Source organism: Mus musculus, chromosome 13, assembly GCF_000001635.26.
Source record: "Mus musculus strain C57BL/6J chromosome 13, GRCm38.p6 C57BL/6J".
NCBI classification, from domain to species: domain Eukaryota; kingdom Metazoa; phylum Chordata; class Mammalia; order Rodentia; family Muridae; genus Mus; species Mus musculus.
In genome coordinates this window covers 53,459,546-53,477,567 of record NC_000079.6, presented here as the reverse complement: position 1 = coordinate 53,477,567, position 18,022 = coordinate 53,459,546, and the positions used below count along the sequence as shown (strand labels likewise).

The 18,022-nt window shown below is 49.1% G+C and overlaps 1 protein-coding gene and 1 long non-coding RNA gene across 10 annotated transcripts in view; one reads left to right on the top strand and one right to left on the bottom strand.

Annotated features, from left to right (window-relative positions):
* The window catches only part of Gm33763, a 20,619-nt gene extending 4,406 nt beyond the window's left edge, over positions 1 to 16,213 (bottom strand). Inside the window, exons 1-4 of one of the 9 annotated variants that reach the window (XR_873406.2) lie at positions 15,387 to 16,213; positions 1,770 to 3,593; positions 1,642 to 1,692; positions 1 to 515 (exon numbers count right to left, since the gene is read on the bottom strand). The exon at positions 1 to 515 is cut by the window's left edge and continues 4,406 nt beyond it. This is a non-coding gene — a long non-coding RNA (predicted gene, 33763). Of the gene's footprint in view, positions 3,594 to 15,386 lie in introns of all 9 variants that reach the window. The other 8 variants (XR_003950683.1, XR_873404.2, XR_873405.2 and 5 more) reach the window with 8 other exon arrangements.
* Msx2 (msh homeobox 2) lies at positions 4,788 to 10,687 on the top strand. Its single transcript, NM_013601.2, has 2 exons — positions 4,788 to 5,236; positions 8,975 to 10,687. The coding sequence occupies exons 1-2, from the start codon at positions 4,858 to 4,860 to the stop codon at positions 9,397 to 9,399; spliced, it is 804 nt and encodes a 267-aa protein (NP_038629.2). The 5' UTR covers positions 4,788 to 4,857; the 3' UTR covers positions 9,400 to 10,687.
* Positions 16,214 to 18,022: the final 1,809 nt, after the last annotated feature.

The window sequence follows — 18,022 nt, the reverse complement described above, 5'->3', positions numbered from 1 at the left end:
AGTTCAGGTGTCTTCCCATGGCTGCAACCATGCAATGTCCTAGAACCATTTTCCAGGGGACTGATTTGTTTCTTTGGTTTTTGCTTTTGTTCTGTTTTGTTTGTTTTCTTTGCTAAATCTGAGCTACAGTATTGCTCCTGCCCAATGGAGACAGAAACTGAGGAGTTGTCAGGAAGCTGTGCTCAGGGCCTGGGAGACACTATCTGCTGTTTCTAACCTATTTCGCTTTCCTTTAGCCCTCATGTCTCACTAGACATACTGGGTGAATCTCTGAAGGGGTAGGTACCTATTACCAGGGGCCCAACAGTCCTCCACTTCTGCACTCAAGATCTCTAACCCCCATCAACACATCCAGATGTGTGCCTTGCCAAGAACTGTGGAGAGGAGAGGTAAGCAGATACTTACAGAGCTAAGACAATGACTTGGGAGATAGCCAACGTTTGCTGACTGCTACCTACCGTACTACAGGTGACCACCCCATCCTGCTACAAAGGTGAGGTGACTTATGCTCCGCTCTGAAAGAGGAAACCGAGAAGGCAGCGGTGTCAGAGGCAAGAAGGGGCTCTGCCTGAGAACAGGTCTACAAAGGCTCAGAACCGGAGCTCATTACCCCCTTGGCCACTGTCACATTTGAGCCAGGAGCTAAGTGAGGACTCCAAGAACTGGCCATTCTCTCTCTCCAGGCTCCAGGCCTAGCAGAGGTGCGGCTTGCCTGTGAGTCTCACTCAACAGTCCTCTGTTCCTGGGCCTCTTCCAGGGGTTCAGAGTGGGATTGAGTTCTCAAGCCCCTCTCTCTTCTGCCCCTCAACTTCCACTGTCAGGAAGCCAACAAAACTTGCCTCTCTGGAGACCTTCAACCAGCTAGGTAGGGCTGTAGCCAAAGCCCTTCCCCTCCAGCCTCTTGTTTAGCATCATAAGTATATGAACGAACAGGCCTAAGGAAATCCTACCCTGACCCCGAGTATCTACCTAAATTCCCTGCTGAGGAGCTCTCAGGGGGGTTTCCTCCAGCTCCCTCCGGATTTGTCTGCCCAGTTGGAGGTTTGATCTGCCTTATCCCTCCTTCCCACAGCGCACAGGTAAAAAAAGAAAATGAGCTCAGAGAGGTGCCATCTTTTGCCCGAAGTCACACAGCGAATGTCCACGGATTGGAGGGCAGTGGTGGAATTCCTGGCGGCCCTTGGCGCCCATTTGTCTGCCCGCTTCTGATACCCGGGTTCGGAGAATAGGCCTCTAACAAGCGGCCCATTAGAAGGAATTGTCACTCCTCCGGGAGTGAGGTTGTCCCATTAGGGCGAATTGTCATTCCTCCTGGAGCGAGGTTGTCCTGGCTCCGCGAAGGCTGAGTGCCGGGCCGAGAGCAATTAACGCGGCTCCGGCGCGGGCAGCCGCCTCTGCCCCGGGCAGCGGGGGCGGGGCGCCCGGCGCGGCTGGAGCCGGTCACCCGGCGCAGCCCCTTCCCCCGGAGCCCGCCTTTCATCTCCCCGCGCCTGGCGCCTACCCGCAGCCCTGGCCCGTCTACAGCCTTCTCTGCCCCTCCCCCTGCCCCTCCTAGCCTCTGGGATCCGGCGATCCGTCCTCCGGGTTGCAAACGCCCAGGTCTGTGCTCAACGCTTCACGGTTTACTGGGACTGCCTTCACCTTGGAGCTCCTGGTGCGCGTGCGCGGCCGCTCCACGAAGGGTCTCCGCTCCTGTGACATGCAGTGGGGAAGGGGAAGCTCAGGGAAGGTGCAGGCTTAGGCCCAAGGGGAATTCGAGGGTGGCTCACCTCCTATTTGCATGACTATTTAGGGCAGCTTCCTAGCCCGAGACTTTTCCCTGGTTAGGCAGAGATACAGTCTCCGCCTGCAGTGATGTGCTTGAAAAGCAAATGAGGTCCTGCTCAAGTTCGGGAGCTTGGGCAAGGTGTAAAGGTGACTCTTCGCTGTTGCGGAGTTCCGCTTGGAACCCCACTTTGGCCGCTTGCAAGTGTTCACGGCGCATAAACATTATTCTACCACCCCGGAGTTTAAGTTTACAGAGTGCGTCCTAAGTGCCAAAGCCAGCCCTCCTCTCTGGGAAGACACCCAAACCTGCACCTTTTTCAGGCTGGGAAAAATCTCTGTTCAGGGATTTTTACAAAGGTCCTGCTTTGGGGTTGGTGAAGGCGGGTGATGAGTCCCTAGACAAAGAAAGCGTTGGGTAAATTAATGTTGCTTTTGATATACAAGAATATTTTTAAACTAATTCCCCACACCTTCTACGTTATGAAACCCACTGAAGCTAATTCCCATAAGAGTCGAGCAGAGGAATGATTGCCCCTCAGTTTAGAGCCGCGGGGAAGACCTGAAAAAATATTTTGAGGGTGTGCAAAATTCTTGCAGCAGATAGGCTTTCCACGAAGGGCTAACTTCCGTGTTCAGGCTTTTTCAGCCCTGGTCTCCACCCCAGCAGAGTTGGAGAGGCGCCTGGCAAAGGGATGGGGGCTGTCTCCTTGGCAATGCCTCCTGTTCGTGGCCAGAGCTTGGTACTCTGGAGGTCAAAACTAAATATTCCTTTTCTCCCCACCGTTTCCCTTTCAGTGTCTTAGCATTTCCCCCCAAATAGTGCAGGAGAGACTGAACTTTTCCTCTGAAGGAGACAGTTTAAAAAAAAAATAGAGACATTCCAATGGAATTGTTTTGTTTTTTTAACTTCCTAAGACTCTACCTGTGCCCCTAAAGTAACACATTTTAAGGATAAGTTTTCCGATTATTTATAAAGCATTGGTTGGGTTCAGGACAATTGAAACGTGAACTTCATTGTATTCTTCGGCAGCTGAGGACTAAACGAATTTTAGATTTGCTTCCAAAATACATAACCCCACATCTTGCCTCACTTATTGAGAGGACATACAACTCAATCTGAATTTACCTGTATTGTATTTGAGATCCCTATCATCAGATGTGACTCCAGGGAAAATACATGTCTCCAAATCACCTTCGTTGTCTTCTTTTGGCTTTCCCGGGCTTCCAGTTAGCAACAACAAAGTACTTGTATCTTGTGGTAGGAGAAAGTTTCACAGGTTTTTAGAAGCCTCATTTAGAACTTCTTATCATTAAAAGAAAACCTTTCAAAACTGAACTGAATTATCTGGTGAAGACTTTTTTTTTTTTAATCTTCTAAGATTTCTACATCTATGGGTTCCCTCAGACCAGCGAGATTTCACTCTGGGTAAATGTTTGAGGCAAAGGTCCCTGTTTCAGAGAGGTAAGCTGGAAGGATCTGGAGGTCTAGGCAGTCAAGTTTCTAAGTCTTCTAAACTGGGGTACCTGCTAAGCTCTGGTCATTGAAAGCAACTTGGAGCAATGGTCCTCCCCTTTGGTGCTGGAGGGAGTATTTAGGGAGCATTTGCTGTTTGGGACCAGCGCTTAGCAGGCTCTTCTTTCCCCCACCAGTCCGGATGGGTTTTTGGATCTATGAAAAAGCTTCTGCAGCCTGAAATGGGTTGTTTGCAGCGATCTTTCTGCTCCTGCTGGCTTGCGGGCAAGGGAGGTGCAGAATTATTTCAGGCCTCTGTCTCAAAACTCTCTTCTTCCATGCATTGATACAGTTGGTCACTGATGCTTTGGGGCTGCAGTTAGATAGAGAGTGTGCTTTAGGGTGGGATCCTGATAGGTATGCTGCTTAAAATTTCAAAGTCAGGTGAGATGAGCTTTCCCCAAAGATATTCAGGCTTTGGGTTTGCAAAGTCGAACCCTGTTATTTGCAGAGAGAATAAAGACACTAAATGTCACAAATACCCTTCTCCCCTGCCCATCACCTCCCAAGGCAGATGCTATCCTGACACCTGAACTCCAATGACAAACACAAACTCAAAAAAAAAAAAAAAAAAAAAAAACCTCATGAGCACACTTTTGCACGGGCCTAGAGAGGAGACTCAAGGGGTGAGAAAATATCCCCATTGACAGTTTCTAAAACTTGTCCTGTTTGGACAGAGTATGAAATGGAGATCATTTGTGTAAATTAGCTGCCAGGAACCAATGGGCGCTGGGTCTGCTGGTGCACACCTACACTCTCAACACCAGGGACGAAGCCAGTGGGGTAGCAAGTTCAGGACCATCTTGGGTAAGATAGGGAGCGACTTCTAAGCTAGCCAGAGCTGGAGAGCAAGAGTCTGTTTTAAAGGAAAAAAAAAGGGAGAAAGGGTAGAGATTAGTTGAATATCCCTTGACCACCTCTCAGCCTTTCTCATCTTTGTCCCTTTTCTTAAGGAATGAGTTACAGCTAATGTCTTGGAACACTCTCCAAAGATAAGACAACTAAGGACCATGCCTAAACTATTTCTATTAGTAAAGATGCTGCTATTGTTTTCCATTATAGTTACAAAGATACACTAGTTTGAGCTCATAGTGGGAGCTTTATAAATGTTCCATGCCCTCCGCAGATTTCCAACATTCTCAGGCGGGAGCGTGTGGGATCGGCACCAGAAACACTTTAAAGAGGGGTTAAAAGACAAGAAATGAGACTCGGCAAGCTTCCTCTTTAAACAATCGGCTTTAATTACGCCTTAGACTTTTCAGTTTGGGCGATTATAACCCTTGAGGGATCGCCTAATAACAACTCTGCTGACTGCTCCTGTAATTAACTCCTAATTTATTTCAAACGGGGCGGGGGAAGGGCCCCAAGCCTCTCCAGGGAGAGCCAATCGGTGGCGAGCGTCCGTGGCGTCAGGAGCAGGGCCGTCGCCAGTTGGTTGAGCCGAGTCTCCCACTTCCCCTCGGAGGACAGGCTGGGCTCCCAGCGCGCCCCTGCCGGCTCCCCCCCCAAAAGTTGGAGTCTTCGCTTGAGAGTTGCCAGCGGAGTCGCGCGCCGACAGCTACGCGGCGCAGAAAGTCATGGCTTCTCCGACTAAAGGCGGTGACTTGTTTTCGTCGGATGAGGAGGGCCCCGCGGTACTGGCCGGCCCGGGTCCCGGGCCTGGAGGAGCCGAGGGCAGCGCAGAGGAACGCAGGGTCAAGGTCTCCAGCCTGCCCTTCAGCGTGGAGGCGCTCATGTCCGACAAGAAGCCGCCCAAGGAATCGCCCGCGGTGCCACCCGACTGCGCCTCGGCTGGCGCTGTCCTGCGGCCGCTGCTGCTGCCGGGACACGGCGTCCGGGACGCTCACAGTCCCGGGCCTCTCGTCAAGCCCTTCGAGACCGCCTCGGTCAAGTCGGAAAATTCCGAAGACGGAGCACCGTGGATACAGGAGCCCGGCAGATACTCCCCGCCGCCCAGTGAGTGCGCGTCTGGGACGGGATCCGGGCTGGACCAGCGCGAGGGGTCCCAGAGGGGCTGGGGAACGGGTGTTAACAGGATGATGCTCTTGACCCCCCTGGTACCCCAGTTCAGCGGGCGGTCCGCATCCCAGAATCCCTAGCTTCGAGGAATCTGCAGTACCTGAGCGCTGGCTGGCATTTGAAAACCAAACCAAGTTGTTGATTTCTGCAGTCCTTAGCCCCCTGCTCCGAAAACTTCATATTTGTGTACCTGCCCGGGAAATAGGGGAGAGTCGCTGTTTTGTTTTGTTGAGTCAGGGTCTCCTGTGGCCCGTGCTGGTATGCAGCTCAGGATGGTCTTGAACTCGTCATCTTACTCCACCACCTAAGTACTAGAATAACTGGTGTGCACCACCACACCGGGCTGGGATCCACTTTAAATGAGTATTGAAATGTGGTTTTGCTGGCCTTCAAAATATACAGGCAGCCCCATGAAGTTCACCCCACTATAAAGACTAGACAACTGGAAGTTAACCAGACATGGAGCAGACATACTTGGTAGTCTTCGAACTCCAGTGTCCATCCTATGAAGGGAAGGTGGCAGGCAGAGACTGATTCGGAAAGGAAGCTTCTTGTATTCTAGTCCGTTGTTGGTTAGGTTCTGCGTGTTGCAGGGAGCTAGTTTGGGCCAGACCCTCGTGGGCTCTCCTGGGTTCACAGTAATAATTAACAGCATTCCTTCAGAACTTGAGAATGTACAGTGAGGTGGCCACAAGTTCGCCAGATTTGGCTGCTTGCTAGAACCTCAAAGTACAGGCAGAGGCATGCCACCTGTGGCTACCCCTTCAGACTTGGTGGCTAGTGCTTAGAGGATTGCTCTTGCTTGGTCCAGGTTACCATTCATACTTGCAATGGGCATGGGGGTCTGGTGTCCATGCTCTCTGCCCCCTCTTTTGAGGGTGATGGCCATATTGCTATTTTCACTGCACCCCACTTCCTCCAGGGAGGCTGTGCCGACTTCCTTTCCAGACTTAGCATCCCTTTGGGGTCCATTCCTGAAACTTTGTTTTTAGTTTTATCTCTTGGCCTTTGAGGTTTATCTCTTCTGTTGCCTTTTTTCCTGCCCCCCCCCCCATCAAACTTTGGGAAAGTTGAGAAAGAGGGAGAGGGATTGTGGAGGGACTTTCCCAGCTCAGCTGGGGGAGAACTTGTCTTCCTTTCTACCTTTCAGCCCGGCCCTCTGGACTAGAGATGCAAAGTATTTTGTGAACAAAACAAGACCATATACCCAGGCGTCAGTGGCTGTCCCCTCTGGCTGTCTCTCTCCACCCTGCTGGAAATTCTGAAAGGCTGAAAGGGTGCAGAGATTAAGGACTTAAAGAATTTAAACTCCAGTTTGCACAGTGCTTTTCAATACATTATCTTATCTGATCTCCTTTGTGCGGCAGCCGAGAGCCTCTTGTTAACAGAAGAGGCCGTTTCACAGCAGAGTTCAGAGGGATCAGCAGTTTGGGCCCATGGAAAAAAAAGCTCTTGGGCACATTGATTTGCTCATTACCCCCCAAGTGGGGCTCTGGGCACTCCAACATGTAGCTCTCTAAGCCACCCGAGGGATAAGTAGTAGTTATCCATTTTATTGTCAGCGAAATGGAGGTTCAGAAACATGAAGAGTCTTAACTTGTTTAACAAATTTGGAGTGCCTGTATTCCTAGGCCTGGGGCAATGCCCCACAACACATCCAGGATTTCAGCCTTAAATGGTATGGTGGCCAAAGGTCAGAAATCCTGGCATACTTAGGCCTGGCGGTCTGGTGGGGCAGTTCCCCACCCCACCCCACCCCACCCCCACTGTGTCCCCGCCCCCACTGGCTCTGTAACATCTCTGCAGTGGGCAGTTTTTCCTTGCCCTAGATAAATCCTTTTTATAAGAGAAGCTAGGGGCTTTCGGAGGAGGTTTCATTTGGAAACACAAGGTTTTTGATACTTGGGGGTGGAAGTGTCAGCAGGATGAGCTCGGAGAATGCCAAGAATCAGCTGGGGGGGGGGGGCTGGAGTTGGAGGGAGGGACCCACCTACCCCTGGCCCTGGTTTTGTGGTTTGAAGAAAGCGGGATAAAAAGTTTGTTTCACCTTGTTTAATCACACACTTTCTTTGGCTGGTATAAAATGGGTTAGGGGGAAGAAGGTGGGAGCGATGGGGGAAAGATTCTCCTGGCAAGGCTTTGCCATCTGAGCACAGTCCCCATGGCCCGAACTTTATAAGTCACCATGGCCCACAAAGAGTAACCCAAGCTACCCTGGTTCAAAACTCCTGTAGAACCAGCAGCAAGTGTATGCAGTAAGAGTTTGGTGTCTGAAAGGGAGCCTGGGTGGGCTCGGGAAGGGCGAGAATTCCTTGGGTCTCCAGCTCTGATGTTGGCCAGTGAGCTGAGAGGAAAATCTCCCCTGCCCTTGGCTCAGTTGGGGATTAGCACGTGCGAAGGAAGGCCAGGCCTTTAGGAAGTCTACCCATCTCTCTCCCAGACTGCTGTTTTTTTCTGATCACAGTACCTTCTACTCTGTAAAATTAACAATGTGACATAGGGGCTGGGTTGGGACTTGTGCTGTGTCACTCTCAAAGATGAAATATAAATTCTTCTTTGGGCCACCAAAGTAACTAAACAAGAAATGTTACATTCCCCTGCATACACCAGCACTAGCACTCTGGCTACATTAGGGAAATTAGACTGGCTCGTAAAAGCCAAATGCAGAAAAATAATTGTTTAGTATTCTATTCTTGTCGCCTTATGCTCCTCCCCTAGCCTCAAGGAAAACAAGACCAGAATTAGTCCCTGCTGTGGAATCACCTTGAGGCCCCATCCTTGTGCTAACAACCCATCTTAAAACAGAGTCCGGACGCTGCCTCCTGTCTCTATTTTGCTTGTTATTCCCCACTTCTAAATTCCAACAACAAAATAATTACTTATCCACTTGCCCTAAACCATGGAATGGATAGAAGAGAGTATGATGCCATCACCATCATTGCAGGCAGAGAGATTTCCCTTGACATGTCCGTTTATGAGCGAGCTAATTCTCTCTCCGTCTTCGTGACGTTTATATTGCCAAAGCACACAGCCAAGAAACTTATCCCACAGCCAGATCTGTAAAGTGATGTTGGGGTTTTTATCATCTGTAGGGTGGATGCAGTGACAGCTGTGTGGTTGTTTATGGCTTGGATCGGCCCTTCCATCCATTGATGCTATTTGTTTATCACAGGCCTTATCTGGATGATTGTGCTTCATAAACAGGCTTGAGGCAACCCAACTTTTCTGGTTCAGAGAGCAGTTGGAGGCTAACTCAGTATCTGGCATCCTATTTATGTTCCTCCTGATGTGCGGGTCTTACTGTTTTAAAGACAGGAGATTGAGTTCTGAGGAAGTTTTATTTCTTAGATAGTTCTTAACTCTTGTGACTTATAGTCATGGTTTCTATTTCCATTTTGTACAGTGCAATATGTTTTCCATATAAAAAGTTTCATGACCTCATTACTCACGCTGATATAAAATACAGCAACTACCTACCATTTAAATGTGGTCCTTTTTCATAACTGACTACTTCTCACACACACACACACACACACACACACACACACACACACACACACACACTCACAGATTTGACAAAGGTACCTCCTTTTTAAAAATGAAACAAAGTCTATGTGTTCTTAAGAGGGAAGAGATTACAAAATTCACTAATTGATTTCCCTCTCTGTCCTCTAGGACATATGAGCCCCACCACCTGCACCCTGAGGAAACACAAGACCAACCGGAAGCCACGCACACCCTTCACCACATCCCAGCTTCTAGCCTTGGAGCGCAAGTTCCGCCAGAAACAGTACCTGTCCATAGCAGAGCGGGCCGAGTTCTCCAGCTCTCTGAACCTTACAGAGACCCAGGTCAAAATCTGGTTCCAGAACCGAAGGGCTAAGGCGAAAAGACTGCAAGAGGCGGAACTGGAAAAGCTGAAAATGGCTGCCAAGCCTATGCTGCCCTCAGGCTTCAGTCTGCCCTTCCCTATCAACTCACCCCTGCAAGCAGCATCCATATACGGCGCATCCTACCCCTTCCATAGACCTGTGCTCCCCATCCCGCCTGTTGGACTCTATGCCACGCCGGTTGGATATGGCATGTACCATCTATCCTAAGGAAGACCAGATGGACCAGACTCCAGGATGGATGTTTGCATAAAAGCATCCCCCTCCCTCTCCGAGAAGGTGGTGCCAACTCTGCTCCTGAATGCGAGCCTTGCATTGTCACCCTAAGCGACAGGGCCACTTGATACAGAGTGAATTTGTTATTTAGGTGAGAGGCACTAAGACCTGTTTTGTTTTCATAATTTTCCAAATGCCCCCTTTCCTCTCACAAATATTGGCTCTGCTAGTTTTTATGTATAAATATATAATAAAATATAAGACTTTTTATATGCCAGATGTAAAAATTCAAGTTATTTTAAAAGGCAAAATTTATATATACATTTATCCATTTTCTTTTTTTTTCTAGATAGCATCTTCCTAAGATATTGTGTTAAGTCCATTTGCTACATTTTCTTAAAGGGAAAGAGATTAATTGCAGAATTTGCAAGGATGGTGGACTTGCTTATGGAAAACATAGCAGAAGTAGACACATTCCATACAGGATGTCACTTCAGACAGATTCTTGCAAGTGAAGGGGGAGGTGTAACGTGTTTATTTGCATTTCTGTGCACAAGAAAAAGAAATCTCTTGATGCACATTTGATCCTATTTTTTTTCTCTTTTTCTCCATTCCATATTATTAAATCTTTGTTGTTGTTTTAAGATCGATGAAAAGAGGATGAGAATAACTCTGAGAGTTACTCAGGGTAAAGTAGAAAATAGGAAACTCCATGTCAGGTCCCTGGAGTGAGAGGGGGTTAGAAGGTGAAATATTGTTTGTAAGAATTGATTTCTATGAAATGCTATCTACATCAGTCCTCACACGGTACAGAGGTGATTGGAAGAGGACATGGTAAATCTCTTCTTAAAAATGAGTGTCTTATAACTGTGGCCTATATTTTAAATATTCTTCAACAGTCCATAGAATGAGGAAGGAAAACATGCCTTCTCTCTCTCTCTCTCTCTCTCTCTCTCTCTCTCTCTCTCTCTCTCTAGCTCTCTCTGTGTGTGTGTGTGTGTGTGTGTGTGTGTGTGTGTGTGTGTGTGTGTGTACTTTGTGTGCTAAACTTCTTAGGGAAATTTATATACTCTAACGTGTTGGGCAGATGGAGAAGCCATGTGCTTGAGTTGCTGGAGATGGCGTTGTCAGTCAGCACCTGGGTGTCTCACCTTCCTGTCCATCTCTTCCCCCAGTATATTTTTATCCCGTTGAATGGGTATCTTGTATAATTTTATATATTTTATTGAAGAGTTATTTCTTATCTCTTACTCTGAATTAAATTAAAATATTTTATTGCAGTAAAGTCTGTCCCAACTCACAATTATTTTTAAAAGCACTCTAATCTTAGCTGGATTCAGGGGGGAACCCCATCCAGATAAGGAAGGGGGGATTGGCGCTTTTAATTGCTCCATTAATGTAAATCAAATCAAGTTGTGGCCAGATTTGGGTGGTAGAGGCTCAAACCCCGGGGGACCCTTGGAAATGTCAACTGGCAGCCTGTACGGTTTAGGAAGAAGCTGTTGAAATCGCCATTAAACTATTAAGCTGTAGTAAAAATGAGCTTTCAAGACGTAGAGAAGTGGTGCTCTCTAGAATCCGACCGTGGTCCTGGGAAAATCTTGAACTTGGAAATTCGCAACCACCAAAACAACTTAAGAGCTGAGAAAGGGGGGAGGGCAGAAAGAAGGCTCGCGAGGGCCGGAAAGGATGCAGGGGTTTGTCGGGCAGGGCTGTCCGTGTTGTGTCTCTTGTTGACGAGCAACTCCAAAAGAGCCCGTTTTACTCTTAGAAGAGGGCAAACCAGCCCACCTACCCCAAGAGAGCCTAGGTGCCCTCCCTGCATCAGGCTTGGGTTTTGACGCATAGCCATAAAACAAAATAGTAAAGGTCGGGGAGGCTGAGAAGGATTTTAAACTCAAGTTTTCTGCTGTGGTGGAAATGCCTTTCTATTTTCCTTTTGTCACTTTGGGGACACGGAGATGAGGGGAGAAAGAACTTGGTGGGGTGAGGACTGTGCAGTGGAGAATTGGGCACTTCTCGGGGAGTTGCCAGCGCTTGGCACTCACTTTGGAGATGGGCGCCCCAAAACTTCCGTTTCTGTGAGCCCGGAGCTAGCTCTAGGTGGTCGCGCTCCTTTCTTAGATCCAAACCAATCCGGCACACTTTGGGAGCTGGATCACAGGGTCCTCCTGAGCCGCGGGCGGGTCCCAGAGCCAGCAAAAAAAAAAAAAAAAAAGTTTCTGCTTCGGGTCTTTCGGTCCCTCAAGTCCAAATTCCAGGCCGGAATCTGCCACACTCATTTAAGAGATGCGTTTCCCAAAGGCCAAAGACCTTCCTGGTTTCATCATCAGCCGCCAAGGAGGGTAGGGGGGTCCCTAATTACCCCGTCCACCGAGCTTCCTTCCCGGCGCCATGGACCGGTCACCTCGGGCGGTGATAGCTGGGGTGGGGACCTGGAGACGCTGGCCTTTGGGTTAAGGCACAGCTTGCCTATCTAGGTAGTAGCTAGACTAAGTCCGGAGTAGGATTCCAAGAGCCCAGTTTGGCTACTCCGGTAAACTGGAATCGGGCTTGCCGGACATCACGCACGTGATCCCAGATCCAATACTCAGAAAGGAAAGCCGGGAAAGGATTTGATCTGGCTCAAAAGATCTGCGCTACCGAGTGACTGGGCTTTCCAGGCTGAGGTCGGCGGGACAAAACTGTGCGCTGTGGTCTGGGCTGCTTAAGACCTTCCTGCCTAGGATGGGTCTCTCCTCTCTCAGGCCTGGTCCTGCAAACAGGGTGTTTCAGAGATCAGACTGGCAACCTGTGAAGGCTAGGAGACCTTCGCTTGCCCAGGACCCACATGGCAGATTGGAAAACTCACGCACCATGCTCCTGCGGAGTCTTACGATCTCTGTATCGACTGCCAGTAGCCTGGCATACAAATACACCTGCCCGTCCATACTTTAATGCTTTCTACAGGGCAAACAAACAAACAAACATCTTTGCAGGTAGGAAACTTCGCTTTAAAAAAAAATTAGGGGTGAAGGAGCAGGAGTTTGCATTTGTGGAGCCGAGGAGCCTGTGTTTAGGGAGGACGGAGGCATTTTTCTTGAACTATTATTATTCCTTACCGCATCCCTTGAGAGAGGTTATGCTTGTCACAGGGGAAACTGACGCCCAGAGAGATAGCTCACTAGAAGTCACAGAACTTGTTGACTGTGGCGATGCGTTGGGAATGCAGTTGAAGGGTGAGCCCAGAAGGTGGTGAACAACGAAAGGGGAGGCAGAGCAGGGGAGCTCAGAAAGTAGGTAGGGGTCTGGAGGGCCGGCTTTAGAATTATGCACCAGCTCTGGTCCCTCATTGCTTAGGGGCTTCCCCAGGACATCTCCATTCCATTGGCCCTGGGGGCCCAGCCCGCCCCTCCCCCCTCTCGGTCGTGCCTTGGTGATGCGGGGGCAGGGGCTGTAGGAGGTAGGCCGCCGAGGCCTGGCTGAGAGCGGGAGCCGGCGAAACGTCTGCCTGACCCGACTGAAAAGAGGATGCCTGCCTTTGAGCGCAACCTTGTCTGACCGAATGAAAACTCCCACGGCCATTCTTTGCTATGAAAGCCCCTCATTTGCCACGGGTTGGAGAGGCCATTGCCCCACCCCCCATTCCTTTTCCACTGCCGGGCTGGAAATAAGCATAAACCTCATTTATAAAGGAACCCACGTCACACACACACACACCCTCCCCAAAATCACAGGGCCTGGTTGGTGAAGTCGATTGTGCCCGCTTCCCCTTTCATGTAAGAACAACAAAAAAAATCTGAGATTGCTGATGCTACAGGCCGCTTTAATGAAATAGTCACAGCAAGGAGGAAAAGCCTTCTATCCACCCGCCCCCCCCCAAACCAGGCCCCTATAGCTGCCCCTCACCCCACACTCTCTCCCCTTCACCCTCCCAGAACAAAATGAGCCACAGTAAAATGACTTTCTGAAATAGCCCCGCTTCAAAGCGGAGCAAAGGACTCGCTTTCAGACTCCCCAATGAACGCTGGCCCGATAAGGTCCTAATAGCCAAATCCAAACTCCGTACACCTCTGACTTTCCAACCTCTTCCAACCCTCGCAGCGTTTGTTGATGAAAACACTTTGATGTCCTGAGTCCTCCAAACAATTATTATTATAATTTTAAACAACCTGGTATTTTCCATTACTAACGGCTCAAGCTTTGAAGTTACACCTCATAATTTCCTAAATTAAATAAATCATTTTAAGTTTGCACTGGGAGGCTTTTAATAGCAGAGAAAGGAATATCATTATCTTATTGAGACCCAATTGTGGTGGCTCCAGCTAGGCTGTAGCTAGGGGCAAAGCAGACTCAGTCTAACAGACATACTTTATTAACCTCCCATAACTCTTGAAAGAACAGTTTTATATTTTCTTTGATTTCCCCCTCCCTCTCTTATTTTAAAGCTGTCCCAACCTTTAATTAGTGCTTAATATGAAAAGCATTATTTTTTTAATGCTATGTAATTTACCAGCGGCAACAGGCCAACTTAACAATTGTTTATTAGACTTGGTTTTTCACACAGGGCAAAGAATGCCGCTCCAAACCCAACTTTTCATGGCTGGTTGCACTAATTAATACAGTGTCTGAAGCTCCTAGAGTTTTGTTTTTTTTTTTTTTTAATATTGAAGCATATGAGGGTGGAGGGGGTGTGTTTCAAAGTTCAGCTCCTGCCGACGACAGTCTCTGATTTCTTGAATCATGCTGTTTTGTCCTGTCTGTGAAGTTAACACAGACAGAAACTGTTCCCGGGCACCCCAGACGCTGAGATCCCAGCAACAGCAAGAGAACCCTGGACACCTCTGCTTGTGATTTATGACTTTTGGGGCCAGGCTTGGGGGCTCGGGGTGGGGGGTGGTCCGTTCCGGGCTTAGGGTGGGGTTACCCCTCATCCAGTCTGTGAGGGTGCAGAGCTGGCCTGATGCCTTGGTCTGGGCAAGCAAATGCCGGGAGTCCCAGACCCTAGAGAGTGCTTGGCATTGGGCATAGAATTTGCTAGGCTGAGGCAGGGACTATGGCAAAGGGGTGGAATGAAGGACAGGCTGAGACCCAGGCCTGTGGCTCTGCCACCAATGTGACCCTTGGCGTCTTTCTCCTTCCTCATTCTTTTGTCTTACTTCCCTTTCACATCTTTTGTTCCTCCCCCAATTCTTTACCCTCTCTTTCTGTCGTTCCTTTTTTATAATCTTCCGCTCCTTAATTTTTCTTGCCCAGCCCACTCTATGTCTCGTTAATTTTCTTTCCTGCCTCCGATTTGATTTTGATGCGCTCATCCCGGTAACTTCTCCCTCCCACTCTTTTCTTCCCTCCTCCTTCTCTCAATCTCCCACACCCCCGTTTTCTAAATTAGTCCCAACCCCACCCTCTCTTCCCCTCTTCTGGCTTCCACTTTTTCTTCTGTCCGGGCAGCTCAGAGCTGGCGGGTGCCCCGCACTCCGGAGCGGTTCAGCGCAGGGTGGCTCGGCACTGCGCTCTCTCTCGGTCTGCACCTGGCTAGCTAGCCTCGGACCGACCGGGGCGCGGGAAGGGGCCACGACTCCGGGCAGAAGGACAGAGTCCGAGCGCGAGGCCCCTCCCGTCCCTCCCTCAGCCAGCCGCCCGTTTGAAGTCGCGAGCCGGGCAGGAATGCAGTCGGGTTATCAATCACCCAGCTGGATCCCGAAGGTCTCAGCCTAATCACATTTAATTGCTCGTGGAGGCCCATTCTCGCCCCCGGCTCGCCGCCGCGCTCAATTACTCCCCAAATACCTGCCATCAATAAATGTGCACTGACACCGGGCCTGGCCCGCTCCACTAGCCCAAGAGATCCCAGCCGACCAGGTACCCTCGACCCCGCCTCAACGCCATCGTTAAAATTTACACTTCAAATCCTGATGGAATAGGCCACGCAGAGGACACCTCCCCAACCCCCCTAGATCGAACGCTCCCCAAGTGGCGGACATTGATGCTCAGAGACTTACATCCATCTTCTCCTTTAAGGGAATCAGGTTTGGGTCGAGCGTTAGTGTGCCTGAGGTGGTCAAGACAGTCCAACTAGGGTGAAACCTTGCCACCCCTCCAAGCCACCGCTGCTGGAGGGAAAGCACGAGACAACAGTGCCTCCCAGAGGCCGGCGATTTGCCTCTTCCTCCCTCGCGGTGGCCAGGTAACTTGGCCAGCATTCAGGTGCCTATCTCCTGCTGGCTGCTTCGCGAAGTAAGCATGCGCGATTGGGTTCATTTTTCCCAGGGAGGCCGAGGCACGAACTGAGCTGGGAAGATCTAGCCCCGTGACTGAAGCCCTAGGTCCCCTGCCTAATGTTAGAGGACCTGTAGCTGCTGTCCATTCCCGTCCAGCCCCCTCACTGTTAAACTCACAGAAATCATGGTCTCCTCTCTCCCTCTCCTTGCCCCCTCACTATAGAAAATTCCTCCTAAGAATTGCACAGACCTCTCTGTCTGCCTCTCTTTGCACTGCCCAAATCACACAGCAGGTGAGCTCAGAACCCAGAAATCCACACAGCTCAAGAAGTGCCCAGCCTTTTGCTTGCCATCACCCTCCTGCTGAGAATCTTCCTTTTAAAAAGTCTGCACACTGTCTTTCTTTGTGGTTTCCCTTTCAGGAGGAGTTGGTAATTACATAGTATCTATACAAGACAAAGGAGTTCTCTCCTAAGCAAGCCTCCCTACTTTCTTTATTCCACCCCTCCCACTGTTGTTTGAAGTTGGTTAGTAGCCAGGTAGCGACCTTGAACTCCTGATCCTCCTGCCTCAGGAGGTTGGGATTACAGACGTACACTACAGTTTCCCAGCTGCCATATACTTACACACACACACACACACATTTATAGACACATATATTACAGAATAAGTTTTAGTATCTAAAATGCCCTATGTTCAATGTGAAATATTATCTTTATCATATAGAAACTAACTCTGGCCTTCCAAAGGCAGAGCCAAGGTGGGCAGCTGTAAAAAGTACGTTTTAGCTGGCTTGCGTTATATCTGGTCCCTTCATTTGCTCAATCATTCTTTCTTTCTTTCCCAAGTATACAGGTTCCTCAAAGGGGTTTCTGTACTGCTGGGCATGCCATTTTTTAAGGGGGGGGATTTGGGCAAAGTTTTGCCCATCTTTATTTCAATGCTGAAATCACTCCTGACTTTGTAAGGAAATTCTGTATGAACTGCGTGGTGCCTCCTAAGGTCCCCTCTCAGAAAGTGACCTAGAAGGTGGTGCTGATAGATGGATGGGGCTGTTATTGAGGTTAAATTGGCCATTTAGGGAAAGTCCAAAGGCTGCTGTGCATAGCCTGGCTGGTCTTTGTGGTTGGGTTTCTCTTTGTTTAGCTAGCAGTGAGAGCAGAGAGGAGACAACTAGGAAATCCCATGGGGTGGCTGAGGGGAATATGATCCTGAACTTGAGAATTCCAGGAAAGCAACTATATACAGTTGATGGATGTGGGCTGGGGACAGAGAAGTGTGCATGTACTCACTGCGTGCACTCGAGAACGAACACACACACACACACATACACACACCATGATACCTCCCCGTAACATCTTCCGGTGAGCTGGGGCAGTGCCAGGTGGCTACTACATTTGAGAGTTGGTTTTCAGATCTAATGTGTTCTTGGGTTAGGGATGCTAATGCCTTTTCTGGCTACTGGTAAGTCACAGCCCACTTTGATGAAAAGGAAAATTTGTCCTTTTATTTTTAGGTGTCCCTAGCCATAGTAGCAAGTGAATAGTAATGAACTTGGGGCCCCAGAAGGACAGATTCTGCTAGAGAGGAGGCAAGATATTTGTAAGGCTTAGGGCAAATAAAAAGTGGAGTCATGCTAAGACATCTTTCTCAGGACATCAAGGCCCACATTTTCTCCATATGCTATCCCTGCCTATATCTGGGTCAAGAAAGTGATACCCTTAATTTTTTAGAAGGAAATAAATGTGGTAAGTCTTTGGAGTACAAAATAACTGTCTATGACTCTGCCTATCTATCTGTTGGTATATCTAACTACCTACCAGTCATCTATGCATGTGCTGGAGATGACTCCAGGGTCATCTTGCACATGCTAAACTCTTGTTCTCCCATTGTGCTACAGACCCAGCCACAGTGATGCTGACAGCATGTTACTTTGCTCTCTTAAGTCAGCAGCAAACCCAAAATTCCTTTGTCCTGGCTAACAGCCTACAACAGCGATCCTGAACCTCTGATGCCAAATGAGCATCCTGAAATTCTCTAGTCAAAAATAACTGCGTTCACTTCAACTTTTAGGAAATGCGTTGTTCAGCCTCTGCCACACTCATTGGGTTAAATTACTTAATTGGCTTAGATCAGTAATTTCACTTTCACCCACATAGCAACTATCACCCCTATGTATTATATATGGAAACTGACACACCCCCCACCCCCCCCACCCCCCACCCACCCACCCACCCACCCCCCCCCCCCCCCCCCCCGCTCCAGGATTGCCTGACTATGATCTCACAACTGAGTGGCAGACTGAGAACAACTCCAGAGGAACAAGCTTTTGGTTTTTGTTTGTTGGTTTTTGTCTGTTTGTTTTTTGTTCTTTGAGGCAGGGTTTCTCTGTGTAGCCCTGGCTGTCCTGGAACTCA